This window comes from Agelaius phoeniceus, chromosome 2 (assembly GCF_051311805.1).
Source record: "Agelaius phoeniceus isolate bAgePho1 chromosome 2, bAgePho1.hap1, whole genome shotgun sequence".
Lineage (NCBI taxonomy): Eukaryota > Metazoa > Chordata > Aves > Passeriformes > Icteridae > Agelaius > Agelaius phoeniceus.
In genome coordinates, this window is record NC_135266.1 from 62,494,990 (window position 1) to 62,514,111 (window position 19,122).

The window sequence follows — 19,122 nt, forward strand, 5'->3', positions numbered from 1 at the left end:
CACCATCTGATGTATTTAAGTATTGTTAGGACCCTGTACTGTAGCTGTTTTGAGAAGGACTCTGGAGCTACATTGTAAATCAAGTAACTTAATCTGATGCACATCAAGTTGGTGCAGTGGCCTTGGAGGGGAAGACGGTGACAAGAATTCCCAGTTTGTCTCAAGGAGCCCCTGTCTCACGAACAGGAGCAGTATCAGTAAATGGGTTGAGCAGGAAATCTCCTTTATGAAGGAAAAATGGGGGGAGAAGTGAGATGAAAAATAGCTAGAATACAGGAGAGGAAGAACTGGAAAACTCCCCAGATCAAACAAATAGAAATATGATGAACTGGAAAAAAATAAAGGAATTAAGCCAAACTATGTAAAAATTAAAGCTAAACTATTTAAAAATTTAAAAAGTCATTGGGACCAAAAAGAAAAATATTAAGCAATGGAGAAGTAGAGAAAAAGACAGATTTGTAGAAAAGATAGTGATTTAATTTTGGTCTATGCCTTTTGTGAAACATGAGTTTAGAAGATGTTTCGTAACCAGATGAAGAAAATCTTTAAAATCATTTAATTAGATTGAAGGCCAAAAGATAAACTCTTGTGATAAGCAAAACATGTTCACTGTTCATTTACCTTCCAATTGATTTTCCTTCTTCCTTTGGCAGACTTGTCATTTTTTCTGTAGTTTTTACTGCTCTTAAGCAACCATTGCCTCATGTTCTACATTTTTATGATAGAAAGATTCAAGAGGAAGCAAGTTTATCTATGTATGAGAAAACACTGTCTCTGCCTACTGTCCAGCAATACCAGCTATGAGGGATGATTTTCTTCCTTTCAAGTCACTACAACTGGAGAACTTATTTCTTGATTTATTACTTCCTTCAAATGTAATTTATTTAGGTTGTTCAGGTGTTCATTCAGAAACAGGCTAAATTTAAATTTTATCTTTTTGGGTGTAAATTATATCTTTACAAAAATAAATCAGTGAACTCAAACATTTACAGTTTTTAAAGATCTGTCAGTTTTGTAATTTGTATGCTTTACACTAGTAAACATGCAGTTATTATTGGCATTAAGGTCACCATATTAATTTTTGTTTGGAAAGAAGCAAGCATCACTGTGCATTTATTGGGCTGTGTTATACTGTGTTTAGTGGAAATTGACTCCTCTGCCTACAAGATGCACCTTTGGAAACAAAACTGCTTCACTGATAATTAACATTTTAATCAGATGTGCCGTAAAGCCATTGTGTCTAAAAGGCCATGTCCTATGCTTTTCTAGAGCTTGGTGTCTTGCCTCTTCATTTCAAGTAGAAATTCTTGAGTGCTAAATCTGAATTAAATGAAACACTCCATCTACATCAACATACAGAAGCTTTAAATTACATAGGGATGAGCTTGACAAGATGTCCTCAACCAGTGACCTTCTGAGAGTCTTTCCCAAAGAGAATTGAAGGTCACCTATTGTTAACTGTGTGATAGAGACTTGATTGCACATTGATTTGAAGCTGGGTAGATTTTTCTGTCTTCATGTCTTTATAATGCTCTTAAAACTGTTATTTGCACTCTCTTACTGTACTGTAATGCCAAAAGAAAGGTCACAGAAATTTATGTTTTTACATTTCAATATCTAAGAGAAGGTTATGGGTTAGCAGAGGTGGATGAAAAGCTTTTTTCATCCCTCAGCTGAGTAAGCTGTGAGATTCTGCATTCATTTGGGTTGGGTTTGATCTTTTTTAAGAGCAAGGGCTTTTTTTCAATCTGAGCATTAGGTTTTTGCAGTGAAATTTGTGTTCAAAATTCGGTTTTAGTATCTTCTCTTCAGCTGTTTGATTTTCAGCATTTGAATATCTTCTGTAGCATACAGCACCCTATGAACTTCAGTTCCTATGAGCTATTAGTTCAGCACCCACTGAACTAATAGTTCAGTGTCCTTGAGCAAAAATAGAGTAAGAAGAACTTAATCCAGAAGAGTGCATCTGTTTTGCCTTATAGATTGTTTACATCTGACCCTTGATAATAGTTGGTTCATAGTTGCAGATTTTTAGACTTCACTTTCAGTGTGTGCTGGTCTGAACTTTTTATTCTTGTTTTCTTTTTGTAGATTACAGATAGAAGAATCTTCTAAACCTGTAAGGTTATCACAGCAGCTGGACAAAGCTGTAACCACGAACTATAAACCAGTGGCTAATCATCAGTATAATGTAAGTAGATTTTAGTATTTTCCTTTCTTCAGGAGGAATTTGTCTTAGGACTCCAGGACTGCTCTGCTGCTGTCCAGCAGCTCTTTTGCTCACAGTTGGCCACTGTCTTTGTCAATGCTCTATGTCACCCGATTTCTCCTTGATTTTGTCTTCTGGGGATCTTCTTTCTGTCTCAAGACCAGTATCACCCTTGGGGCTAAGGTCTGCCAGTCGTAACTGTCTTGTGTTACCTGATGGAGGGCAGACCACCTTCACCCAACCCTTTTTAGTGGCTTTATTACATTCTTCCTCTAATCTTTTTTTTTAATGTAATTTTGACATTTGTGGATGAAAGGCAGTTCTGGCTTTGTGCTATGAGATGTGGAAACACTCTTTTGAGCCAAATAACTTATCATCTGCAGGAGAGTAAAGGACTTGCAAAGAATCATTAGTTTCCAGTCCTTTGGAGGAATTGGCAACAAGTAGAAAAGAGTAACAGCTGATAATTTTTCTCAGTTTCCTACCTTCACAGTACATGTTATTGGCATCATTGGCTTTGTCAATATTACACCCACACTGCTGTTCCAGATCAGTTGATGTACATATAAACTATAACGTCCTTTTCCTTAAAGATACTCTTTGAGTATGTTGAATGTGAGTAACATTAAGTCATACTGAAAATGAATCACTGTGTTAGTCATTTAAACTTTTACACTTTTTATTAAGATTTTATTTACATAAAACAAGTGACAATATACTGGATGATATTTAAGCATTATTATGAAAGTCAGTCTATTGCCACAGAACCAGAAATAATAATTTTTCTCTCATGGGTCTATTTTGTAGTAGTTACTGTTCAAAGTCTGCTCTTTACATGGATGATCATACCAATATAATTGTAATAACAGCTGAGGGAATGCCATTTAACCAAAACAGTCACACTGATGTGTCCTACTGTGCAGATGCAGTTTTACATCAGTATATTGTTTTATGATGCTGCTGGTGTTCTTCTTTAATTTTGGAATGATATTTGGTGGGGTAAAGCTTCTCTTTTTAGTGGGATGCTGTTCCATTTCCCTGACACCAGCATAATTATGGCAGTATGACTACAGCCTAGAGATAATCTTTATATCTTTATTCCAGCTGCAAACTGCAGGTCACCATATCATTATGGCAATTTAAATCTTGTGTGAGATTGAGGGGGTATAACTAGGCCTGTTAAAAGTGATGGTGCTCTTGTGTCCTAATTATTATATTTTTATTGGTTACATAGCTGTCCATGGTCGTGGAAATCCATCAGCACTGTGTTTAGTTTTCATGTCTACCCTAAAGGTGTTCTGATGGGAAAAATCTTGTAAGACATTCTTGTACTTGAGTCACCTAGATGTTGCCTTGACTCTAAAGGCCGAGGCATGACTACTTTCTACAAAATCTTTCTGTTCATTAAGTCTTTTATTAAGGTTCAGGTTAAATGGCTGAAAGGGTATATAACTGGGAGAAAAAGTCCATGAATTTTTAAAACCTCTTGGTTGAATTTTTCTGCTGTTTTCAAGCAGCAACTGCTTTCTTAGACCCTGCTGCTTTGCATGTAATTGTATGGTGCTGTGTTGGGGACAAGACTTTCACGAGAAAGAAATAAAAATGTAGAAATTGTCATATATGTTAATACAATCATCATCTGGGCAGTTTCTGCGGGAAGAATGAGTATCTACTAAGGAAGAGAGAAAGGGTTAGCATTTCTTGAAGGAAAGAATATAAAATGGGGCTTAATTGTGGCTGCTTCGTGTACCTATAAAGGCACGTACAGCAGGAAGGAGGAGGGAAATAAATTACATGTGGATGGGAAATAGTAATAGCTTGTTTGAATTCAAGGACTGGGAAAGTGATTAGATTATTTTTGCAAGAAATTATATTACACCTATATTTTTATTTGAAGAAATTGCAATTCCATTACAATATATGCTAAGGTTGTCACTTAGCTTTTCTTCTCTGGGGAAAAGACCTCCATTATATCTATAAATATTAAATGTGTTTGCAAAGTTGCAAGGTTAATATTTTTGAAGCTGGAACTTTTCTGTGACTTAATTGTTTTTCACAATACAGCAGAAAGTTTCTTCAGTGCTTCTGGCTAGCCCTTCAGAGGCTTCTTTTAGTGGTTTCTTGGTGGTCCTCTCTTCCCAATGTCCTGTACTGAAGAGGTTGGTACCCATGCTCTAGGAGACAAGAAAACCTTTAGGACTACTTTAGAGTATCTTTAGATGAAGCTTTGGATTTATTCTAACTTCTCTATGACTTTTATATTCGCTGTCTACCAAAGCAGTTACATCAGCTTCAGTATTAATGATACTTTCAAGAAGGCAATTTTAGCAGCTTTTCAGCAAGCTTAGCAACATCCTGGGAAGGTAAACAAAGAGAAATTGATTTCAGTATAAAGTCTTCTGGGGATAAACTCACAACTTCTGTGCTAAACAGCTTGTTCTAAAATGGTCCTTCCTTGAAATCAAATAGTATTTGAATACTTTTAAATTAAAAATACCACAGAACTTTAAAGACATCTAATTAGTTTACAATGTAGGTGCATTCTATTACATGACTATTAAAAAGTGCTTTAAGCCTACTACATAAAAGATCCTGTTTGCAAAGAAAACAGGAAGGAAAAAAGTGAAAGGCTGCATTGTAAATTGCTGTGAGCAGTGTATTCACAAGGCCAAAAAGAAGAACTCAGCAACAGAAGACACCAGGCTTTTTTTTTTTTTTAGCACTTCTCAATGTGCTCTTCCATCAGACAACAGTGGAAACTGTTGCTGAAGTTAGAGGAAAATGCTAGAGTATTGCTAATTAGAGAGTGGGCAACTGAGGCATCAGCGGCTAGTAACTTTTCAATAAAGGGAGGGTTTGATACACAGTTTTTTATGTGAGTTGATTTTATACATTAATGAATTAAGACTATTAGAATATTCACATGGAATTTTTTTAGTAATTGTCTGCTGGACTTCCAGAAGAAGCAAATGTTTTGACATGCTGTTGTTTAAGGGAAGACCAGTGTCATAGGTTTATGTTCTTCTCGTGTCTGTGGTGCAGCAGTTCTGCTGTGGATCCTGGCAAGCAAGATGATGTACTGTCAAGCTGCCTTGCTTGATGTTACAGTTTGCTATGTTGCAAAGCTATTAATGTTTAGAAGATTTTTTCTTCTTTAAATGCACTGGCTAAAGAGTTAAATAATTACACTAAACTGTATTTACTGGATAAAAATCAATAGTGTGATGGGTTTGTGCGGTGAGATTGTAGCTTTTATAACACTGCATGGAGTTAGAAAAGCAGGCAAGTATTTAGCTGTGCACACCCATTTTAGTTTAAAGCAGAAGTAAGAGACTTCAAGCTACAGGTTGGGAACAATTGCTCTGCATCCAGTTTAAAGATGTATATCCATTTCAGAATGTGAAGAAGGTAGTTAGCTGGCTGGAGACCTGGGAGCCACAGCAAAGGTGGCAATATTCTTTAGTCACTTTGGGACAGCTACCAAGAGACAGGCTATTTTCACTCTGAGAGTAGGAGGGAGTTAGCTGGCAAGGATACATAGGAAAAACATGAATTGGGCCATAAAACCAATCTTTCTTCTTTAAAATAAGATCTTTAGTATCTAGTAGATCTGTGCATTTTCATTTATATGCTTTTCATCTGAAGGTCTTCCTTTTGAGAGTCAGATTTGAGCTATCAGAAGCAGAACGACTGCCATACAGAATTATCTCATTTACAGCCAGGCGCATGTCCCTTATTGATCACATGCATCTTTTCTGCTGTACATTGTGCTGCTATGGATTCACCCACGCAGTTTGCCTGAAAGCACTTGATGATTACATGACTTACACCACCTTCTGGATCACTTTTGTTGGTTCCAAGGAGCTGGCTGGTTTTCTGTTTCAGGGTGGTATTGGGGGTGGGTGATGTGGGGTGATGTGCTGGCAGGTGTCGCGGTTGGTGCTCTTTGGTGACTGGGGTTTGTTTGGGGTATGCTGGTCTGTGCTTCTGATGATGAATCAGAGGATGTATTTTTGGAGGCGATAAAAGTTTCTGTGAAGATATATAGTCATCTGGTGCAGATTATAATGGTTAAGTAATTTTTAATGTACAGTTTGAAGTAGGATGATGTGTGGCAACAAGGGGCCTCTGTCTGCTTAGAAGGTTTGATTTTTTGGGACTAGTGCAACTTCATGTGTGCTACTCTGGTTTCTCCTGAAGAGAAACCATCCAGATCCTCAAAGTGTGTCTTTGAAGATTGGTTGTATATTGAATAGAGTTTATGCCTTGACTACTGCTTCTGGAGAAAATAAGGCAGTGTCCAAGGCCCATTGGGAACATTCTTTGGGCAGGTGCTTGTTATGATTGTGGATGTAGCCATGTTAGTCTGTGGATTTTCCCAAGCATGGCACTTTGGAGGTTGTTTGGCATTTGTCATTGTACCTCAGAAGCTGGTACCAACAGAGGTGGAGCGAGAATACAGTCTCAGTTTGGATTCTTATATTATTATTAGGGTTTTTTTTTTCTGGGTTTGGGCACCTGCAGGCTCTGTTTCCACTTTTTTTCTTTTTCTCTGGTTAAAGCAGATAATCTGAGAAGCTTATGGTGCTGAGGACAAAATGCTTAGTTTATGCTCACAAAAGAATATTTGAATGTTCAAAAGAAAACTTTCCAGATGAAAAACACTCAGTCATTGAACAGTGTTTTGTTAAATAGAAGAGGTTTTTGTAGCTTTATGTTCAGCACTGGGAATTATACAGCATTACATGTGAATGTCTTTAAAACATGTTTTGTAACAGATTGAATATGAGAAGAAGAAGAAAGAAGATGGAAAAAGAGCTCGAGCTGATAAACAACAAGTGTTGGACATGCTTTTTTCAGCCTTTGAGAAACATCAGTATTACAACATTAAAGACCTGGTGGACATAACCAAACAGCCAGTGGTATGTACTGCAAGTCTTAAATACAACCATTTTCAGTAGTTACTGCTGTGTGTATTTTACATATCTAGAAAATAGTTTAATATGTATTATATGCCTTAGAAACTCCTCTCTAAATATGTTTTACAACAAACTGAAATCATCAAGTTTTAAATTCAGCATTGTAGGACAGTGTAGGATACTAAACATTGTAGTGAGTGTGCTTTTTCTTTACAGAGATGGTTTAAATAACCTAAATGGTCTCTTTCTTATTTAGGTTTCCTTTAATACTAGGAACCAACTTCTGTAATGCTCTCATGTCTCCCCTGCTACTCCTGTCCTCACTGAAGCCTAGTTATCTTGGCAGCAGCAGCTTATGTTAGTCTATGGTCAGCCTTTCCCTCAGCTTCTGAACTGTATTTTGGCACAGCAACAGGGGTTGCTCTTTTTCTATATTTCATGAAATTTGTATTAAATGAAAGGATTGTGCATATTAGAAGCTCAGGCATCATAAGCTCAGGCTCAATACCTCCAAAATCACTGGATTTCCTTTACAAATAGGGTAATTTTTAGGTTAAGAGTTTAGGTGGTTGATATTTAGGATTTATTTGGGGTTTTCTTTTAAACGGTGTTTTGATACACAGACAAGAAAAGCACCAAGACATCTGCATATGTGATGGTTTTGTTGTCTTGCAGTGCCTGTCAGCCTCTTCATGTACGAACCATAACTTTCCAGTTCTTTCCCTTCTTTCTTTGTTAAAGCTTTCCTTGAGCAGACCAGGCAAGAGTGGCAGGGTGACAGTGACATGCGAAGGACCTTCAGTGTTTTTGATGTTTTTCACTGCCAACTTCAATATCTATCCTCCACCCAGCTGCAGATTTCAGAAGACTTAAGGGGACTTAATTATGTTTGAGTCTAAATGGAGCAACAATGTCACAGGTTGTTAGAGCTAAGGCAGAAGAAAGAACAGTAACAGCTGGATTATGGAAAAAATACTCTGTAAAAAAATTGAAGATGCTTACTAGTTTTGCTCACTTCACATTTAGAATGAAGTGTATCTCAGTCAGAGCCTTTGTATAGGTGAACAATCTGTTTGGTTAGAAGCTGCACAAAGATGTTACCCAAGTAAAATCCATGTAGGTTCACTGTGTTCTAGTGCCTTGAAAGAAACTTGAAAGTTGAGTAACATATCCATGTCTTCCATTCATTTATCTCATGAGTCAGCTCCATTTCTCTGCAGCAGAGAAGGTGTGTGGGTCATGGGAGCTGAGAAGGAGGAAGGAATAGGAGGAAGGTATGGAGGAAGTGGCAAGAAAATTTTTAGTGGGTTTTATTTTTGGTGAGAGAAGTGTGGCAGTCACTATCTCAATCACTTTGAATGCAAGTCGGTACAGATTTATCTCATCTACCATGATGTCAGCTTGCAGTAGACTCCCACTTAAGCCACTGGAGAACTTGAAGTTACAAATAAATAAAGGTACTTTTCTTATGTAATGGTAAATGTAAATAGTAAATTAAACCCTTGCTACAGAATATGTTGCATGTTACACAAGAAGTTGCTGCCATCTTTATTTGTGCCATGAAATCACAAAACAAGTATTTTCTGAATGTAAATTACTGCTATATTAGGGAAACCTGGATTTATTTGTTTTTCATTCTAATGCAAAATAACAATTTGCAGTAGTAGGCAAATATTTTGCCACCTACCCAGATGTAAGTACTGAATGCTCCCTGGAACTATTGCAGTAATTCCAGACTTGGGCTTCATGGCTGAGAACATAATACTATCTGTGAGAAATCAAATCTTTGTGAAGAATGGAAGCAGGATGGAGCCAGTGGCCTAAGAACTGTATTTTTAAAAAATTGAGTAGATTGTTTGGATTTTTTCTTCTATTTTAGCTTTAACTAATGGTTATCCTAAATACAACAGAGTTTGTTTCCTCCTCAAAGTTTCAGAAGGATTTTTAGAGCTTTTAAGTTAACTCCTCAGAAATTTTTATCCCATAATTCCATGATAACATCTCACCTTATATGGAAAAAATCATGAGGAAAGGTAGAACAGAGCAGATGATGATTTAAATATATGAACAGATCACCTACAGATGAGTTTCTGTGCTAGAATTATGTGTTCATAAACACACAGGATCCCTTTCTGAGAAAAAATTGTGGCTCCCTGATTAGCAATCACCAGGCTCTAAAATTCAGTATTTGGCATCACTGGGAGTCGTGTGGGTTTCTCTGCATGGTACAGTGTCAGAGCACTATACTTCAAGATACGTAGGCCAGCCTGGTGCACTGCAGACCCATGTGGGGAATCCTGGTTTCTAGAAGGAGAATTGATCCTGCAGGAAAAATGATAGCATCCCCTGAACTCATCTCTTCAAGCCACTTGTTCTCAGGTACAGCACAGCACAGTGGGATTATCCATGTTTCGTAATTGTCTAAAAACTCCAGCAGTTCAGTGTTGTCTGTGCACACACAGTGATGTTCAACAATTGTCTAAAAACTCCAGCAGTTCAGTGTTGTCTGTGCACACACAGTGATGTTTTGGGGTTAATGCTCTCAGCTGCCCTCCCTAACACCTCTCCTGCCTGGTTACCCCCTGCAGCAGAGATGGTAAGTAAGTGGCAAATCCTCAGCTGCTGCAGTTCACTGATCCAGCTTGAAGTGCTGTGTCACAGACCTTACCTTGCTATTTGGTTTGGGTTGGTTTTGTTCCATTTTGTTACACTCTTGGAGTTTTGCCCTGAGAGAAACAGAACTGCCTGGGTAATTAGGTCTGAAAAGTAGTTGAAATTAGAAATAGGCTTCATGTAGTTGGGTGGGTGGGTTTGGGTGGGTGCTGTGGAAAGCCCAGCCATAGTGGTTTTACTCTTCCTGAGCCCAGCAGCAGCATCACACCTTGTGACCCAGCTTCCCAGGCAGACTAGATCTGCCAGCTCAGGAACTGAACATCAGTGTATCTCATGGCACTGCGTGCAATTATGTGGGATTTTTTCGAGTTCTCTGTCCATGTGATCTGGAGCAGAGTTTAACCTTGTGGCCAGGTGTTTCTCCCACCCACTCTGCCATGTTCTGAAGTGTCTGTCGGTGACACTGCCTCGTGTGCAGGCGGTGGGTATGCAGGTGTGCACATCTGCACACACCCATGCAGGAATGGCTGTTTCACCTGCTCCCAGCACCTTTTGCACCGTGCGTGATGCATGGCTGCCGTAGCGAGCGTGTGTCCCGGGTACCTGAAGGGAACAATGACGGCATCTCTGCAACAGACGAGGTGTGCGAGGGGACGGCGGCGATCTGCTGCTGCCACCTGCTGGGGTTTGCATTCTGCGCCCCAGAAGGCTGAGGAGCCATCCCTGCACAGTGAACTGCTCTGCTCAAAGGAAACACCCTAGACCCTAAGAAGCTGGTTCATATGCACACCCCTGACAGTCACCAGTCTTACGTGTTGGGCTGCTTTGCATACTTTTGATGTGTGGAGAGGGAGAGTAAGGATAAATTTTACTAAAATACACTTATTTTACTGACTGAGAACATATTTTTTGTTCATGTATTTCCTAGCTTTTCCATTTAGCAAAAAGGGAAAGAGTGTAAGGAATACTTAGACAATCAGCCTTTCTTATTTTCCTGTGTCTTCAACATGTATTTGTTGGTTTTAATAGCTTGGAGTATGTTGATAATTAGTGGAACTGCAGATGCAGAAAATACAAGCATTCCAACAACTCCAGTTCAATATAAGCACTCCAACAGGATTAAATTGCTCAAACTCGAGCAATTATGAATTTAATGTGGGGATTCTTAAACTGTGGTCTGTAGTTGCCATGACAATCCACTCATCTCAGTCCCAATTAATAATTAAACAAACAAGCAGGCTCTTGTGACTCTTGTGAAAATTACTGGTGTTTATAATAAAGAGCGAAGGAGGGCAATATCAGTGAGTTGTGTTTTGTCAAAGATTATTATACTACTGGTATAATAGCTCTACTTGTTTTGGTTTTTTTCTTTCTCTTCCAAGTCTTAATATTTTAAGGTATTAGAAAATTCTCAGACATACACTCAGCTCTCTAAAACTGAGGCCATAATAAAATGCTTAAAGCTTTGCAAAATGGCATGAAAACCAACAGCTTGAGGCTTTGACAAAGTTTGAATGAGGCAAGGATTTTCAAGATAATCCCAGCCCAAGCAGGAAGAAAGGTCAAGAGCTTTTAGCTCAATTGGAGGAATTCCAGCAGGAGGAAGATGTGTGACATAATAGCTCCCAAGAGATGCAGGTAACAACTTCATTTCAGCAGCCCCTGGAGTACTTGCCTCTCAGAGGGAGTGCCTGGGAGCCATCACCTCTGGGGCTCAGGTGCTCCCTGCTGCATCCCTTGGGGCTTGTGCTAATCCCTGCTGGTGCCTGAGGGTTGAAGTCTATCCCAGAGTCCTTCCCACACCAGTTAGTGCCCATCAGCCAGCCAGGCTCTCTGCCCCTTAGGAACTGAGTCCATGCAATTGAGCAGGTGTGCAGGAACTATGGCAATTGCCTGCCTGTTTAATTTGAACTTTTGTTTCCTTTCAGATATATTTGAAAGAAATTTTGAGAGAAATAGGCATCTACAACGTGAAGGGGACACACAAAAACACATGGGAGCTGAAGCCGGAATACAGACATTACCAAGGAGAAGAAAAGAGTGATTAACAAAAATATTTATGATGTAAGAGTGATTGCACTGAGGGATCTGTAGTGTTCACAGAGAGGACTGAGCACAGTGCAATTCTGCAAGGATAAAGATAAATTAAAGCAGCTGATACTTTGTAATTTTCTGTAGCTTTTTTCCCCAAGGAATATTTCTTGTATGTTTCTATATATGCTTTGTGTTTTAACAGGAAAAGTTTATAGAATAAATTTGTATTAGATTTACCTTTATTAGAAATCTTCTGAGTTCTCCTCTTAATTTTTCTTTGTAGCTTTGTGGCTTTTCTAAGTCTTGATAACTTTGATGGAAAATGTGTCTTAGAGGAAACCATAACTTTGTGGGTTTGCATTCCAGTGTAACCAGGTAAATACCCTTGGTTCTGCTGGGATCTGTCAGGGCTTTTTCTGGAAGCCTGCAAATGTACACAGCTCCTCTGTGCAGGGTTTGTGTGGAATGGACATGCTGCTCCTCCTGGTATCAGGCTTTAGGAAGAACAGTCACAACCATGCTGCTCATCACAATGCTCAGACTCCCTGGGAACAAACCAATGCAGTTAAAAACCCATAAAGTCAGTGGGAAGATGTCAGTTCCCTCCATGTGATTACTGAGAAAAAAATGACGTGTCTGTTAGGTACAAGAAGGAATAGTTTTCTCTTTTGTTTGGTTTTTATGCTGATACCTATGTTCTGTTTAAGCATATCAATAAAAGTATTGTTTTAATTTGTACCACACAATATTGACTTATATCACATTGTGATTTAGGTGGCATAAGTCTGAAGTGTTTTTTCAAAGCATGTTTTTATTGCTGGCTTTGCCACTGGGTTCCTCTGTGGTTTGGCAAAGATTGCTAAATGTGTCTGTGTCTCTATTCCCCCATTTTTTAAATGCACACTGAAAAGGTTATTCCTTCTGCATCCTTTTTAGGAGGGAGCAGGGAAGGAACTATTTAATTATATTCTCAAAGCTTTGATGTTAAAGTAAGAGCAAAGAACACAGAGTGGAGATACCTCATTATTATACCTGTAAATTAAGCAGGTGAGGTTTGATAGCTCAGCTTTTACGTTCTCATGTCCTTCAGGTGTATGAATCATTGCTGCTCACCCTGATGACACAGGAGGTCTGTGTGAGAGGCAAATATTCCATTACTGGTCCACTTGGAAGCCATGAAAGGCTTTGGGAGTGGTAAAGTGCTTTCAGAGGTTTGTAAAAGAGCTCTTATAGGTGACACAATTTTGCTCAATTCATTTTTTTCTAGAGTTGTGTAGGTGTCTGTCTACAGCTACACTTGGGGCTGTGCTCAGCATCCTGTGGCATTAAGTGCCCAGTTCCCAGGAGAGGGACTGCTGAAAGTTTTGAAGAGCAGCTCGCATTCCAGGGGGGTGTGTGCTTTCATAAATACTGCCACTGACTAGTGTCTCCTCGGGCTCTACAGCAGGACCCAGCTGGCAGATGGCTGCAGGAGCCATCTGAGGATGCTGAGGAACGCAGGAAGCCAGCCTTTGTGCCTTGCTGTGGAACATGATGTGCTCCCGGGCAGTAGCCAGGGCCTGCTCACACTGCTGTCCTCATCGTACGGCTTGAGTCCTCTGTGGACTTGTGTTCAGGGATGTGTAGGATGAGAGCTCTTGCCTTTCACAAGCTGGGCTCCTCTGTGGGATCCATGTCCTGGTTCAGCAGGTGAAGCTGAAGCACCCAGCAAGTCTAGGTAAGCTTCTCCCTTGTATTGCCCCTCACATGGTCCTCCAAAACCATGGAGGGGGATGCCATGCAATCCTGGTTAAGTAGTGGTGTAATTCCTTACCATAGGTAAAAATGACTGTGACATTCCAGAGGGAAATGGATACCTTGAGTGGAATCCCCAGTAGGAGTAGTTTATCAGGAAAGTTTTGGATCTGCTTGTATTTCTGATTTTATGTGAGCTACTTCACAGTTTGTCTTCAGTCGAGAGGGACATAATCAGTCAGCATGAAACACCTGAACATGTAAGTAAAGGAGGTATTTTATTGATCTGCAGAGTGCCTTTGGACAGGGTAAATAAGCTCTGCTCATGAGTAATGGAAAATGTGCAGAGCATTCCGTTTTTTATGGGGTTTATGGTCTTTACAAAGGGCTGATTTTTTTATGGGTATCATTGAAAATGTATAGAGTGCTAGAAGTAAACAGAAAAAAGAAGCAGTGGAGTTTCCAAACAGCGAGCCACCAGAAAAGTTGAGAAATGCCAAACTGTGCTTCTGAGGAGCAGTACAGTGAGGAAACAGCATTTCAAAAATGGAAATGCTATATCAGAGTAAACTAAGAAAAGATAACCTGTGGAGAGTCCAGAAGCCAGGTAGCTTGTGAGCAACTTTTTAATCTGCTTCCTGCATGATTTTTAAGTTTTTCTAGCATGTTAGGGTGTAATTGGAATTTTACCCTCAAAAGCTGCCACAAACTCCAAGTGGCATGAGAGAAGGTAACAATAAGCCCACAGAGATGCTGATCTAGAGCATGAAAGATGCTCTCCTGTGCTGGCAGCAGGACCTGTGCCATGCATTCAAGGGCTCTGCGGCTGGCTCCTGCCTGGTGGGAGCATGTGGTAAAGATGAAGGTGGAGTTTTTAGGTGTCCTTGGCAGGTCATCATCCAGCCTGCAGCTAAGCCACGGGATCTTACAGTACAAACCATGATGGAGACAAAAGCAGCAAGATAAACATGCTGCTATGAGCCCCATATTCTACCTTCTGCAGTAACCCAGGGCACTGCAGGACTAAATTCCTGCAAGGCTGGGATAATGATTGAGCATTTGGGAGAACCTTGTTTGGATCCATCACTTAATAACCAGCAAAAGCTCTCCAGCTCTGCTGTGCTTGTTCTGCACAACGCCCTTACACAAGTGCTGTTGGCAGGATTTCCATCTGCCAGAAGAGAAGAGGAGGCTCAGAGGCGTTCAGGTCTTATTCCCTGGCCCCCACATTCGGATTAATTTAAACTCTGCACTCGCAGCAGTGATGAACAATTCCCTGCTGCTCTTCCCATGTGCTGCTGAACTCTCCTCATGCAGATGTTCTTGAACATTAGTGGTCAGCACACTGCTTGGCAAGTGGGTCCCACAGGCTTGAGCAGAAGTTTCTATGTGCTAAATGCCATTAAATGAGATTAAAAGCATGTCCACTCTCCAGCCTTGCGTGACCCGAATGACCAGTCTGAGTCATTGGAAATTGCATACACGGTAAGCTCAGGCAGTACCAGCAGGGACCTGAGCAGACAGAAAGTGACAGCCACCCCTTTAGAGATCCCCTGCTCACTCAACCTCCCTTCTCTTTCCCCCCACGCCAGAGAAATTCTCCTCCAGAGGAGAATCAAAGTAAAACTAGTATGTTGAGAAAGAACAGTTTAATAACTGAAAATTAGTAAAATATAGTAGCAATGTTAAAAAATTATAAAAATGCTAATAAAAAGGGAAAACCAAGTGATGGACAATACAAGTGCTCATCACCCTCTGACTGATGGCAGACCCCCCCCTTATGGATAAGTCCCCCCCCGTTTATATACTGGGCACGGCATTCTGTGGTGTGGAATATCCCTGGTGAGCCTAGGTCCTTTGTTCTAGCTTGATGCTAGAAATGCTTTCCCCCCCCCGTCCTGTTTCTTTTGCATCCCTTCTCGCTGGCAGCATATGAGACAACAGAAAAATGTCCTTGACTTAGGGTAAACACGACTTAGCAGAAAAACAACATCGGTGTGTTACCAACACCGCTCAGATTCTGAATCCAAAACACAGCACTGTAACAGCTACCGAGAAGAAATTAACTCAGAATAGAGCACAGCTGAAAATCAGGACATGGGGTACTGGGATGGCACATGCTGCTGGGGGTGGCTGGCAGGCTGGGGCAGCTGCAGCTGGTGGGTGAAGGGCAGAGTTGACTCCCTGAAACACCTTTTTTGTGGGCAGCATGAGGAAGCACCAGCAGCTGCAGGCAGTTCTGTGGCTGCAGCAGCACAGCTGCAGGGACAGCAAAATCATCCCTCCCTACTGCCACGGGAGAGGCTGGGGGCACCCAGCTCGGGTCAGACACAGCTGTAGGTAGAGCAGCTGAACCTCAGCCCTTGAACCAGACCACTCTAATAGCAACAGTGGGGGTTTATTAGCTGAGGAGGACAGGAGAACCCAGCTTTATATGGTCATTTTTCAACCACTCTACTACATATAATTTGGGAAGCTGATCTTTAAAAAACTTTCTCAACATCTATGTTCATGGACATTCCCTATTTAAAAAAAAATCAAACAGCTGGACTGCTTTGTGCCAGCATATCTACACCTCACTGAGGATAGGAAAAAAGAGGTTTGCTCTTCCAAATGCCAGCAGTGCTTCCTTCCTACTGCTGCTGGTTACAGATGGGGAGGTGAATACCAGCTGTTAGCTCCCAGGATAAAGTGTGGACTGCAGAGAACCAATGGTTCAGCATTTTATCAGTATGTCCAGCTGCTGCAACATTGGCAGTACTGGCATCACACAACCAAAATGGTCTTAAAAAGGTCTTCAAGGGTGTTTGGATCCCTTCTGCCTGAGGTAGAAGGTGGTGAATGCAGCTCTAGTGGATTAAAATGCCCAGCAGCCATGTGCATCCTCAACAACATCCCACCCACTCTTGCAGAACACATTAGCATTTGCTGGCACCCAAAAAAAGCTCCCTCAAGCTACCAGCCCTGGCCACAGGCACTTGGCTGTGATCTTCGCACAACAGCTTCCAGCTGCAGCTTCAACCAAAAGGCAGCCAAGACACAGGGACAGCAAACCAGCAAGATTGTGCCCTTGTGAATGGATTTGGTACTGTTTAGGGCAAAACCATCCAGGCTTGGCTAGGGTTTTTGCCTCCTACGAAGATGTTTATCCCTGAGCTAATGAACATGGTGTTTAACTGCTGCTCTCCCACTGCCAGCTACAGTGACACAGAGATTTCCTGGTCCAGAGCAAAACATCCCAGCTTACAATGGCAGCGACACCCCAGGAAAGTGGCTACAGAGCTAAAGTACAGATGGAGGTTCAGAAGCAGAGGGAGACATCCTATCTGCTCCAAGTGAGCAGCAAAGCAGAAGTATCTTGATGTGAATACTATTGCTCTTTAATGAAAGCATCCTCCCTGAACAGCTGCCCACTGCCAAGATTGAAGTGGGCTGACCTGTGCCAGCTCAACAGCAAGGGACTTGCTTAGGGAAGTAGGCAAATTGCAGCTTTTCCAATTTTTTCCAAATTAAAAAAAACCAACTCAGTCTTATATTATTTGATAACAACCATGTCCTGTGCTTATTGTAAATGCCTTCTGGCTGTGAGCTAAACCGAGTTAAAAAATAAATTCACAAAAAAAAGCCCCCAACACCAATCAAACCCAACTGTGTTTCCTACATACTTTCATTTAGAATCTTCCTTTTGCAGGTTCTCCCTCCTTGTGCCAAAGCTGAGGGCTGCACAAGGCTCAAAGACCATCACCCACTTGGGCTCTGGCATCCACCCCCAGCTCAGTGGGCAAAGCTGGGCACCCCAGAGGGGCAGTGGGGACACCAGTGCCTCTCCCAGCACACCAGATGTTCCCTGCACTGCATGAACACCTCCAGGTCTGCACCCTTTCTCCTCAAAGCAGATGGCCAAGCAGCAAAATGGACATTAACATCAGTGACTGGGGCATGGAAAGTGTTTGGGGTTTTTTGCTTGCTCCCAGAGGGCAAAAATAGCATGAATTTATAGGTGAGGGAGCAAAGCCAATATTATTGTAAGACAAGAAGCAGACATTGAGGGCAAAAAGTGAAGGAGACAATGGGACATGTGCCCAGCACAGCAGCTGCTTCCTTCAGCCCCAAGACATCACTCCTTTAACCACAGAAGCCTGAAACTAGAAAGGCAGGTTTCTTTATGAAAGCAAATCAACCTTCCTTCTCCTGTCAGCATCCAGCTCGTAGTGGGTGTAGGAGTGGTCTCCTGGCCTCACAGAGCCTGAGACTCTAGCCAGCATAAGGGAGGTTTCTACCCAGCTGCTTAACCTGCTCAATGAGGCTCAGGGAAAATGCAATTTGGATCCTTCCCAAATCCACTGAAAGTATCTTTCCAGGAATGCAAGATGCAAGCCTGATAAGCACATTTTAAAACAAGACTGGGCTGAGTGTTAAAGCTGTCAGTTCTGTATTTTAAGCAGCACCAAGCTAATTTGTTATCATGGGGGATTTTATCAGTAACTCCAAAGCTGTTGTCTGAAGTATGAAGACTTTCCTTTCCAAACCCCTTCACTTTTCAGGCCCAGGAAAGAAACAGCCGCTTGAGCTGAAGACAGGCCGGAAGAAGAGGAATTACACCATGAGGAAATACGCAGACTTCCTCCCCAGCACAGAGCTGTGTCACGGACTGTGGACAAGTGCCTTTACCAGCACGGGCTCCCCTTCCCAGCATGCAGTGACTCCCAGCTCTCCTTCAGCCTGACCGCACAGCAGGCAGCTACCACAGCAGTGCAGCTGCGACAAGCACTCGGCACTGCCGCAGTCCTTCCCTGCCACACCCTCCCTGGTGCATCTGACAGACGTGATGCTGCACAGCAGCAAGGCTTATCCTGAGAAACTGAAGGCAGCAATGCAAGGTTGGGAAGTGCAGTGAGCCCAGCAAGAACATTTCACTTGCAGCTCACTGAAGAAACAAACAAAATCCCACATCTCCAGAGCCTTTGAACTGACACTTCCTAACACTTTCAGCAAGCTGAAAGGAGCCTTCCCACCAGAGGCTGTGCACACCTGCTTGGAGCACAGAACTCCCTAGTTAGGAATGTTTGCACATAGCAATTAAATACCCCAATGAGCCTGGAGTACAGACAGGATGACACACAATTTGCCATTCAACCAAGCAGCAAGGCTATGTTCATCGTGCTTTGAAGCACCTGCTTTTCAAAGCAGCTCTCCATCTGTACACAGGTGCCACGTGGCAATTTGCTCCAGGCTGGTGCCCAGGGCTCCCAGCCTTGGCAGGACCAGCCGGGGGGGAGGAGTCATTTCCACTCCCACATATCAGCTCCAGAATTTTAAACATTGACTCACAGGAAGTGGGAGCCAGGGCTGAGGGGCAGCACAGGCATACCAGCACTGCCCTGCCCACACTAACTTTACTCAACTGAGGACTGTTTGCTCTCCCTCTCTTTTAATGTTCTCATTTTTAATGAAGATGCATCAGGAAAGGGAAGAGAACATCCTCACCCAGCCTCATTAAACACATCCTCTGCAAGAAAAAGCACAAACTGCCTAAGTGGTTTTATCTAGGCTTTGAATCTGCCTCCCAGCCGCAATGGGTGAAGCAGGCTACACCAAAATTGTACCTCATCC

The 19,122-nt window shown here is 41.7% G+C and overlaps 1 protein-coding gene across 1 annotated transcript in view; it reads left to right on the plus strand.

The window, feature by feature from the left end:
- GTF2F2 (general transcription factor IIF subunit 2) overlaps window positions 1-12,521 on the plus strand; it is a 79,030-nt gene extending 66,509 nt beyond the window's left edge. The window contains exons 7-9 of the mRNA XM_054654601.2: window positions 2,092-2,191; window positions 6,988-7,131; window positions 11,670-12,521. Coding sequence (XP_054510576.1) covers window positions 2,092-2,191; window positions 6,988-7,131; window positions 11,670-11,789 — 364 coding nt within the window. The 3' untranslated portion in view covers window positions 11,790-12,521. The remainder of the gene's footprint in view (window positions 1-2,091; window positions 2,192-6,987; window positions 7,132-11,669) is intronic.
- Window positions 12,522-19,122: the final 6,601 nt, after the last annotated feature.